This window comes from Dipodomys ordii, unplaced genomic scaffold (assembly GCF_000151885.1).
Source record: "Dipodomys ordii isolate 6190 unplaced genomic scaffold, Dord_2.0 Scaffold249, whole genome shotgun sequence".
Taxonomy (NCBI): Eukaryota; Metazoa; Chordata; class Mammalia; order Rodentia; family Heteromyidae; genus Dipodomys; species Dipodomys ordii.
The window spans coordinates 570201-580747 of record NW_012267465.1 but is presented as its reverse complement, the minus strand read 5'-3'; the positions used below and the strand labels follow the sequence as shown (position 1 = coordinate 580747).

The following is a 10547-nucleotide window of genomic DNA, read 5'->3' as shown; positions in this document are numbered from 1 at the left end:
GTGTGCGGTTGTCCCCGTTCTGGAAGTGGAGGGAGGTGATGTGATCAGTGGGAAAAGGGGCTGATGCTAACGGGGGCAATGGTTCTGGAAGCGTGGAGAACTTCAAGCTCTTTGGAGAATTGTCCAACTTTGGGGCTGCTGGAGTTTGGAGTGTGGTTTTAAGGTTAGCATTGATGGTTATCCAGGAAGGTTCCAAGTTGAGCAGTCTTGTTCAAGTTGGGCATGGTGAAACATACCTGTAGTCCCAGCTACTCAGATGGCCGAGGTAGGAGAATCACTTGTGTCAATCTGGACTTTTGAGGTCAGCCATGGCAACAACTATTCTTGTCCCAAGGAGAAACCCCTTGAGGTTTGTTCCCTTAGCAGTCCATCCACTTCATGGTATTCTGCCGCCGTCCATCTGTTCCTCTCACCCACTTGGCCTTTTTGTGAGTATGTGTGCTGGTTTGAGGCCTTGAACTCAGAGCCTGGGTGCTGTCCCTGAGTGTTTATGCTCAAGGCTAGCACTCACCACTTGAGCCACAGCTCCATTTCAGAGACAATTCCATATTAACACTTGAGGCATGCCAGGCTCCAGTGGCTCTTGCCCACAATCCTAGTTACTCAGGAGGCTGAGGTCTAAGGATTTCAGTTCAAAGCCAGCCTGGCAGGAAAGTCTGTGAGACTCTTTATCTCCAGTGAACCACCTAAATATTGGAAGTGGGACTGTGGCTCAAAGTGGTGGAGCATTAGGCCTTAAGTAAAAAATGCTCAGGAACAGCACCCAGGCCTTGAGTTCAAGCCCCAGTACTGGCACTAAAACAAAACTTAAGGCAATCCAGGTTTGGATCTTTGGAGAAGTCTGTCCCCACATTAGTCTGATTTCCCTTGGCATCCCTATCCCTTCCCCTCCTTCCCCCTGCTTATGAAATGTTCCAATTCTTGGGCCCACCCACTTGTTTGGGCCCTTCTATCATTCCTCAACATCCTCCTACCCCCTAACAAAATAATTCAGCCCAGAGACAAAAGTCTTTTATGTGAGGATCTTTCTGCCCCACCCACCAGTGGTATGCCCACTTTAGGACATGATTTAAGCAGTGTGTTTGAAGCTTGTGGAACTTTCCCTGGAATTCTGTGCCAGCTGCTTCCATCCCGGGGTTGCCTGGCTGTACATCTCAGCCCCAACCTTTCTGCTTGGTGGGTGATTTGGCTCTGTGGGCTTCTGGGGGGTTTTCTTGCCTTGTAAAATGACAATATTATCTGCCTCCAGGAATGATGTTGGCATGCTGCGGGTGTGTGAGCCACTGCCCAACTGGGCCTGAACATCTGACTCACCAAAGGCATTGTTTAAATCACAGTTCTCCCCAGATCTGTCCCCCCACCCCGCCATAGCAACACCCCACTCCCCCCACCCTGAAAACTTGGAAAGCAAGGGCCTAGGAATCTGAACTTCAACTGGCTCATTGCAAAAGAGCTGAGCCTAACTGAACGCTAGCAGTACTCAATCTGTGTAAGCTCATTCATATATATATATTTTTTAATGGTCTTTACCTCTTCCCCTTCCTAAAAGGAAGAAGGCAATTATTTTCTTTTTTGTGATGCTCAGGACTCTATACCCCCCTTCCCCATGCTCCCAGCTTCCTGAGAGTGTTTTTCATTCACTGTAGAGGAAATTGAGGTACAGACATCAAGAGACTTGAAGAGACTTGCTCAGCCTTTCACCTGTACTGAGATACATCCTAGAGCTTGTCTCCAGTGCCAAGGCCCTTAGTTGCCCCCCAGGGGTACAGGAGGAAGAAGTCTCTGGAAGCTCCCTCAAGTAGAGCAGCCAGCCAGCACAAGGCTGGGATTCTAGAAATAGCTACTGGCATGTGTTTCGTGGCTACTGTGCACTAAGACCCAGGCTGCATCGTGGGGACTGAGGCAGACCCTAAACCCTGTATAGTGGCTGAAGATGGAGCTGTGACCTCCCTAAGGTCAGGCCTGAGTCTAGGCCTCCCCTTCTCCCCCCCCCCCTTCCACCCACCCCCAGCTGTACATTCCCAGCTGAAGGAAAGTTCCTGGCCTGTGGGCCTCTTGAAGCCGGAATTCCTGGCATTTGTGGAGGAAGGGGTGGGGGGTGGAGAGAGAAGGGACTGTCTGCTTCATGGCCTGGAAGGAGGTGGGGAGAGGCCTCTCTCCAGATGGGTCCCAGCTGTGCCTCTGGGAGGCAGCTAGGAGCCTCAGTTAGAGGGTCTCTGGATCCTCCAGGAGAAACAATAGGATCCTGGCTTGTCCTTTGTTCCTCCTGTATCTTCATCTTCTAACCCAGCTTCATGGTGTGGTTCCACATCCCAAAAATCTACTGGAGGACCCCATGGGGTGACAAAGGTCCCCTGGTCCCCACTCCCTCCTTACCCAGTCACCTGCAGCTCAGAGCTTGGGTGAGCTGCATAACACTCTGCTTCCCAGGTTGCCTTCAGGGCTAGCAATGTGGGCCACTGGAGGATATTCCAGAATGCTGGACCAGCAACTACCTGGTGCTATGGGCTCATGTCCCATTCACTCCTGTTGCCCAGGAAAGGTTCTGGTCAGCCATTGGTGAACAGCAAGTGGCTGGGGGCGTGGCCACGCTGTCTGGGGCCAAATGGATGCATGGAAAGCCGGCCACTGAAGGAACACTGCAGCAGTGTAGCCTTCCATAGCCTTGCTTGAGATTGGCAGTAGACATTATCTCTGCTCCCCAAGGTAGCTTCCAGGCTGCTCCCCCAGAACCTTTCTCTAGCAATGGCCACCACAGCGGGCCCCAGATCAGCACCTAGCTTAGTACAGATGTTCAAGACAGGTGTTAAGTGAGCAAAGAAAAAAGTGGGTTCTCATACTTTCCCCAGGAGACTGGTTCTGGAGACCCACTATTATGTATGAATAGCCTATTTTTTCCAGAACACCCAGCTGCCCAGCTCATGTACCCTCGGCAAACTACTTGTTACTGTTGCACTTCAAAAGGGGAGAAACCAATGGCTTAAGCCACACACATTATCTATTAGGATCAGGCTGGCTTTGAACCTATCCCAACCTCCAGGACACTGGGATTTTGGCTTATACCAACAAAAGGTTTTGTTAATATTGACTTTGGGGATGGGGTAGGGTAGGGGTTCAAACTCAGGGCTTTGAGCCATACATCCAACCTGTAAACTGGCTAATACCATTACAGACATGAAAACAAACCTCCCAGAGAAATCTTATGCAAAACACACAGGAACCTGATCTAAAGAAGCCAGAACTTTTTACCAGGTGTCCCCTAGGGGGAGGATGGTGGAATGGCACCAAAAAACTAGTGGACCAAAAAAAAAAAAAAAGCTCACAACCAACCTTGCAGCTAATACTGGCACCTGTCTATAATCCCAATATACAGGAGGCTGAAGCAGAAGGGTGAGCTCCAGGACGTACTAGGTAACATGGGAGATCTTTAAAAAAAAAAAAAAAGGCTGGGCACTTGTAGTTCACACCTGTAATCCTAGCAAATCAAGAGGCTGAGATCTGAGGATCGTTTGAAACTAAACCAGGGCAGCAAAGCCCATGAGGTTCATCTCCAATAAACTACTCAAAAAAAGCTGAAGTGGGGGCTGGGAAGGTGGCTCAGTGGTAGAGCGCTTGCCTTGCATGCCAGAGGCCCTGGGTTTGATTCCTCAGCACCACATAAGCAAAAAGAAAAAAGCAGGAAGTGGCACTATGGCTCAAGTGGTAGAGTGCTAGCCTTGAGCTGAAGAGCTGAGGGACAGTGCCCAGGCCGAGTTCAGGCCCCAGGACCGGATCCCTCCCCCTCCCCCCCCCAAAAAAAAAGCTGAAGTGGAACTGTAGCTCAAGTGGTAGAGCACTAACCTTGAGCAAAGAGCTCAGAGACAGGGCCCAAGCCCAGAGTTCAAGCCCCAGGACCAGCAAAACACACACACACACACTCACACACACACACAAACAGCTCTTTTTAACTTGGGCATGGCACTCATCCACTGAAGTAAAAGGCCAAAGCAGTTTTCCTGTTGACCTTCCACTCTTCCTGCTATTAAAATAGTGTTAGTGGGTGTAGTAGTGGAACTCTTATGGCTGTACTCCTAAGGTTAAGGCAGATTATTCCTTGAGCCCAGGGGTTCAAGGCCAGTTTGAGCAAGAGCTCAGAGGGAAATCCTTGAGCCCAGGGGTTCAAGGCCAGTTTGAGCAAGAGCTCAGAGGGAAAACCCACTAAGAATGGGGTGCAGCTCAATAGTAAAAATGCTTGTCGTGTGTGCAGGAGACCCCAGGGTTCTATTCCACAGTCCTGCAAGAAATCAAAATAAACTGGGCACTGGTGTCTCACACCTATAATCCTAACTACTCAGGAAGCTAAGGTCTGAGGATTGTGGTTCAAAAGCCAGCCTAGGCAGGAAAGTCCATGAGACTCCAATTCACCACCAGAAAACCAGAAGTGGTCCCAAGCCAAGTTAAAGCCCCATGACCACACACACACACACACACACACACAGAGGGGCTGGGAAGGTGGCTCAGTGGTAGAGTGCTTGCCTTGCATGCATGAGGCCCTGGGTTTGATTCCTCAGCACCACATAAGCTAAAAAAAAAAAAAAAGAGCTCAAATGGTAGCGCTTGAGCTGTGCCCAGGCCCAGAGTTCAGACCACAACCGACCAAAAATAAATAAATAAAATAATCCATGGGGAAGGAAGGGGAGTGCTGATAAAGCACAGGCCCCTGTAGCCCAAATTAGGCTCCAGGATGGAACAGAAAACAGAACCACTGCCTGCTCAGCTCTGCCTCCACACCCTATACCTACCTGTACTGAAAATCATTTCCAGGAAAGGGGGGGGGGTGAGGGGTGGGATCAAGTCTGGCCACAAGCTGGGGGACAGCTGCTTACATTCCATCCATCAGACCCACCACCACCACCACCACAGAAAAGCACATCACAGTCCTTGAAACCTTAAAATCCCACAATCTTTATTACAAAGGTGAGCCCCAATCTGGACCCCATAATGGGCCTATCGGTAGGACTTCTGGTAGCGGGCACGGGCACCAGGGCCTCCAAACTTCTTGGATTCACAACGTCGGGGATCAGCCACCAACAGGGTGCGGTCGTACTGGATGAGGATGTCTTTGATCTCCTTTTTGGAAGCCTCATCCACATCTGGAGATGAGAAAGGTAAAGATACAGATAATTCCACAAGATTCCTCCCTGAGCCCCCTATCACCCATCACCCACTGGGAATGACCCCCAACTCACACTTCTGGTAATAGGCCACCAGGGCTTTGGAGATGGACTGACGGATAGCTGTGAAGACACACAACGACAAAGGGTTAGTATCTGAACTAGAGGGGGCTAAGACAGGGTGGGTCCTGTTCCCAGGACCACCTAACCCGCCCCACAGGTCCAGAACTGAGACTCACCGTAAATCTGAGCCACATGACCACCGCCCTTCACACGGACACGGATGTCCACGCCAGCAAACCGCTCTTTCCCCAGAAGCAGAACAGGCTCCAGTAACTATATATAGAGGAGCAGGAGCAATGATCAGAAGTTGTACCTCTTCCCAGCCTCTAGGATGAATTTTTAGACCAACAAAAGCACTCAGCTGTCCTTTCTGACCTCCATACATGCACTCTGTTCAGTGAAACTGTTTTTGGGGTCAGTCGTGGGTCTTGAACTCTGGGCCTGGGCTCTCCCTAAGCTCTTTAGCTCAAGGTTAGTGCTCTACCCTTTGAGCCATAGCATCACTTCCGGTTTCCTGGTGTTTTATTAGAGGTAAGAGTCTCACAAACTTTCTTGCCTGGGATAGCTTTGAACTGCTATCTCCAGATCTGTTTCCGGAGTAACTGGGATTACAGGCATGAGCCACTGGTACCCTATTCTTTTTTTCTTTTGCCAGCCCTGCAGTTTGAACTCAGGGCCTGGGCTAGAACCCTGAGCCTCTGTACTCAAGGCTAGTGCCCTACCACTTGAGCCACAGCACCACTTCTGGCTTTTTCTGTGTATGTGGTACTGAAGAATGGAACCCAGGGCTTCATGCATGCTAGGCAAGTACTCTAACCACTAAGCCACATTCCCAGCCCCTTTGTCTTCCCTTTCAAATTTCCCAGTGGTACCACCTACAGCACACCTTTTAACCCTTCCCAAACTTCCCTAGGTTCCCCATCCCTGACCACTTAGGACTAGTTTCTAGCAACCAGACCAGTGCACCTCGAGACTTCACTATGCTGGAAGCTTTTGGGCCAATTGTCAATCAGGGTCACATGCAAATCCTTCAATCAAACCAGCAACAACAAAACACAGTATTTAGTATCAGCTATGAAAGGAGTCTCATATCCTATTAATTCTTAACTGCCTTGTAGTGTGTATATCCCCACTCACCCCCTTTTTTGGCCGGCCATAAGGCCTGAGATCTGAGCCTGGGTGCTGTCCCTCGGCTCTTCAGCTCAAGGCTAGCATTCTACCACTTGAGTCACAGTACCACTTCCAGCCTTTCCTGCTTATGTGGTGCTGAGGAATCGAACCAAGGGCCTCATGTATGCAAGCAAGCATTTTACCACTGAGCCACTTTTCCAGCCCTACTCTTCCCTTTTTAACATAAAGCCAGAGCCTGATGCTGGTGGCTCACACCTGTAATCCTAGTTACTCAGGAGGCTGAGATCTGAGGATCGCGGTTCAAAACCAGCCCAGGCAGGGCTGGAAAGTCTGTGAGACTCATCTCCAATAAACCACTAGAAAGCTGGAAGTGGCACTGTGGCTCAAGCAGTAGAGCCCTCGCCTTGAGCTGAAGAGCTCAGGGACAGTGCCCAAGCCCAGAGTTCAAGCCCCATGACCGACCGACCAATCAATCAATCAAGCCAGGCACCCATGTTTCATGCCTGTAATCCTAGCTACTTCAGGAGGCTGAGATCTGAGGATCATAGTTTGAAGCCAGCCAGAGCAGCAAAGTCCATTAAGACTCCCATAGCAATAAACTACTCAGAAAAGGCCAGAAGTAGAGCTCAAGTGATAAAGCACTAGTTAAGCACTCAGTCCATGAGTTCAAGTCCCAGGACTGGCAAAAAAAAAAAGTAACAAATAACACAGGTTGATAAACTGCCCAAACTCTTAAACCTTGAGAAAGCCAGGAGACAGTGGCTCATACCTGCAATCCTAGCTATTCAAGAGGCTAAGATATGAGGATCATGGTTCAAAGCCAGTCTGGGCAGGAAAGTCTGTGAGATTCTTATTTCCAATTAACCACAAGAAAACTAGAAGTGGTGTTGTGGCTCAAAGTGGTATAGCACTAAATTTGAGCAAAAGACCTCAGGAAGTGTCCAGAACCCAAGTTCAAACCCCACTATCAACACACACAAGACTTGAGATTCATCAGGAATAAAACTAATCCTTTCCTCCAGGCAAAAAGTTCAGGTGATCCTGTCTCACCAGAAAGCTGAATGAGGTGTTGCCCATCCATCATCTCAAATACTCTAGAATCTTAAATAGGAGGATTGAAATCCAGCAAGCATGGGCATAAAGAGACATGTGATTCTATTAAAAACAGAATCAAGGAAAGCGCTGTGTACATGCACAACAGTAGAATGCTCACCTGGCAAGCACAAACACTGAGTGCAAAAGCAAAAAACATTCTCCAAGATACATAGATTTTGCTATTTCCCTGGCCACCTTGGGTCCCCAGATGAATAGACTTCAATCATACTAGGATTCTTTTCCCTTCCCTGTATTGCTACTGAAACTAGGAGAACTAAGGATCTAGTCATTGTCTCTTAAGTTTTTCTTGTTCAGAGCTAGTAGTCTACCACTTGAGCCACAGCTCCAACATCCAGCTTTTTGATGCTTAATTGGAATTGAAAGTCTCCTGCTCGGGCTGGCTTCGAGCCTCATTCCTCCCGATCTCAACCTTGTGTGAGTCACCAGCGCCCCGCCAAACCAAGTTTTCAAAGCACCCGCCCTTCCCCTGTTACATCCTCGATCCCACTTTCCCCAACTCGGCTTTTTGACATCTTCTGCACTCAAGCCCGTTTCCAGGGTCCCAAAGACCCTTTTCGGATGCAGGTTCCCTCTGGTTCTATCATGGAGTACGCTCACGATCCTTAAAGCCCCTCCGGATCCCAGCACCTTGTACTGCAGCGTGCGCGGCTCGATCATCTCCAAGGGTCGCCCGTTCACCTTGATGAGGCCGTTCCCGCGTTTGCAGTGGGCCACGGCGGTGGCGGTTTTCTGTGGGAAGCAAAAGGGACCGGGGTGGGGGAGGGGAAAGGAACACGGAAATGTAGGCCTCGATTCTCACGACGATCGCTCACCCCCCCCCAAATACAAGAAAACCTCCCCAAACCCGGGACATTCCCCGACACCCGCGATCGGCTCACCTTGCGTCCGAAGACCTGAACGGACTGCAGCGGGCCCTTGGACGGCATGGCTACGAAGCAGACACGAGCTCCACACCGCGCGGCGCCGCAACCGGAAAAGGAAAGAGTGAGGCCAACCCGGCTGCTTTTTTTTTTTTTTTCCCCTAAGGTCTGCGCAGGCGCGCCGAGCGCCGCGTTGCGACAAAAAGAGCGCTTTATGGCTGGGGGCGGGGCCTCTGGGCAGGTGGCGAGAACGCCCTAGGGAGTCGAGGGGGCGGGGCCTGAGCCTTACAGAGCCCCTGGCATCTGGCCCCGCCTACTGCCACGGATTTCTACTTCTGCACTTGGGCCTTCTGCTCTTTGATACCATCTTCCTTTTTTTCTGTATCTCCAGAATCCCCCGGTCAATCTTCATTTAGGAATCTAATGCAAGAAATAAAGCTGGATTCTCAGAATTCTGCCCCCCGCCAGAATCCATTTCCTTCCAGAGCACTTCTAAAATCCTTTGCTCATCAGAGCTCCCCCCCCCAATTTGTCCCCCTTTCTTTAGACTCTGTTAGACGACTTTTCTCCCTTTCGGTCTTCTATTCTCTTACCGGAACCCTCGTCTCCCGGAATTTTCCTCTCAGTCTACCCCACTTAACCTGCCTCTTTAGAGCCCTCCTCGCCCTGGGCCCTTGAACCTCTTTGAATCTCCAGCTATTCAGAGCCCTCTCCTCCCCCAGTCATTCTCTCTTCAGAACCCACTAACATAGCAATCGTCCTCCAGATTCTTCCTCTTTACTCAAACCCTCATTTCCCAGGACACCTATGCCAGAGCTTCATATTACAACATTCTCCCGAGTCAATCTTTTCCCAGAATTTTTTGGAATTATTTTTATTGTCAAGGTGATGTACAGAGGAGTTACAGTTACATATGTAAGGTAGTGAGTATATTTCCTGTCGAATTCGTTACCCCCTCCCGTCATTTTTCTCCCATTTCCCTCCCTAACCCCACCAATTTTCCTAGAATTTCTACATCTTCAGGGACTAATCATTCTGGAATTTCTCACACAAACACCAGAGTCCTATCCCCGGGGTCCCTCTTCAGGATCTCTACCCTAGAAGCTTTCTTCTGAATTCCTCAAATTGTGTGTGTGCACGCACACACAAGCGTTCTACCATTTGAGCCACACTTCCAGTACCAGCACACACAAAAAGTAAACAAAACCCTAGAACAATTACATAATAAACAATCATGACAATGATTACAGTCACACCTAAATAGTGCTAACTCTATGTCGTGTACTGTTCTAAATGCTTTAAATATATGCATTTCTTCACCTCACTCTTTGTGGTAGGTGGATGAGAATGTCATACACTGCACAAGGATCTCAAAGTAGAATTAAGCTGGGTGCCGGTGGCTCACTCCTGTAATCCTAGCTAGTCAGGAGGCTGAGATCTGAGAATCCCAGTTCAAAGCCAACCCAAGCAGGAAGGTCCGTGAGATTCTTATCTCTAATAAACCACCAGAAAAACGGAAGTGGAGCTGTGGCTCAAGCGGTAGAGCACTTGCCTTGAGCTGAAGAGCTGAGAACAGCACCCAAGCCCAGAGTTAGAATTAATGTCCAAGATGAACATTGTAATGTGCATATTTGTCAACTTTCAGCAGATAGCAGTAGAAAACAAAGAAAGGTCACTCAGAAGTGGTGTTTTTCTTCTCTCTCTCTTTTTACCTTTTGGTGCTGGTTCTGGGGCTTGAACTCGGGGCCTGGGCACCGTTTCTGAGCTTTTTGTACTAAAGGATGGCGCTCTGCCACTTGAGCCACAGCTCCACTTTTTGTTTTTTTTTGGTGGTTAGTTGGAGAAAAGCCTCTCACAAACTTGCTTGCTGAGGTTGGCTTCGAACCTGGATCCTCGGGCCTCAGTTTCCTGAGATTACTACAGGCATGAGCCACAAGTACCCTGCTCTTGTTTTCTTTTAAAACTTTTCCTCTCTTGGAAAATGGGACGAACATCACCCAGGGGTGTCTCCGAGGGTCTACGGGACAAAGTCAAGCACGGGTTCCAGGCGGGACGAAGTCGGATCTTGAAGGCGAGAAACTTTCTATCCGGGCCTCTCCCAAGATGGCGCTCGCTGGACGCCACCGCTGCCACGCTCAAGATGGCGGCAGGAAGTGACTCCTCCGGACCCGCCTGGAACTCACGCATTCGGCGAGATTCACTGAGAAGTTCTCGCGAGAGAACT

At 49.6% G+C, this 10547-nt stretch overlaps 1 protein-coding gene across 1 annotated transcript; it reads right to left on the bottom strand.

Moving 5' to 3' along the window:
* Positions 1 to 4923: 4923 nt before the first annotated feature.
* Positions 4924 to 8456, bottom strand: Rps16 (ribosomal protein S16). Its single transcript, XM_013036133.1, has 5 exons — positions 8342 to 8456; positions 8091 to 8192; positions 5393 to 5489; positions 5229 to 5276; positions 4924 to 5132 (listed from the first exon to the last, which is right to left on the bottom strand). The coding sequence occupies exons 1-5, from the start codon at positions 8387 to 8389 to the stop codon at positions 4987 to 4989; spliced, it is 441 nt and encodes a 146-aa protein (XP_012891587.1). The 5' UTR covers positions 8390 to 8456; the 3' UTR covers positions 4924 to 4986.
* Positions 8457 to 10547: the final 2091 nt, after the last annotated feature.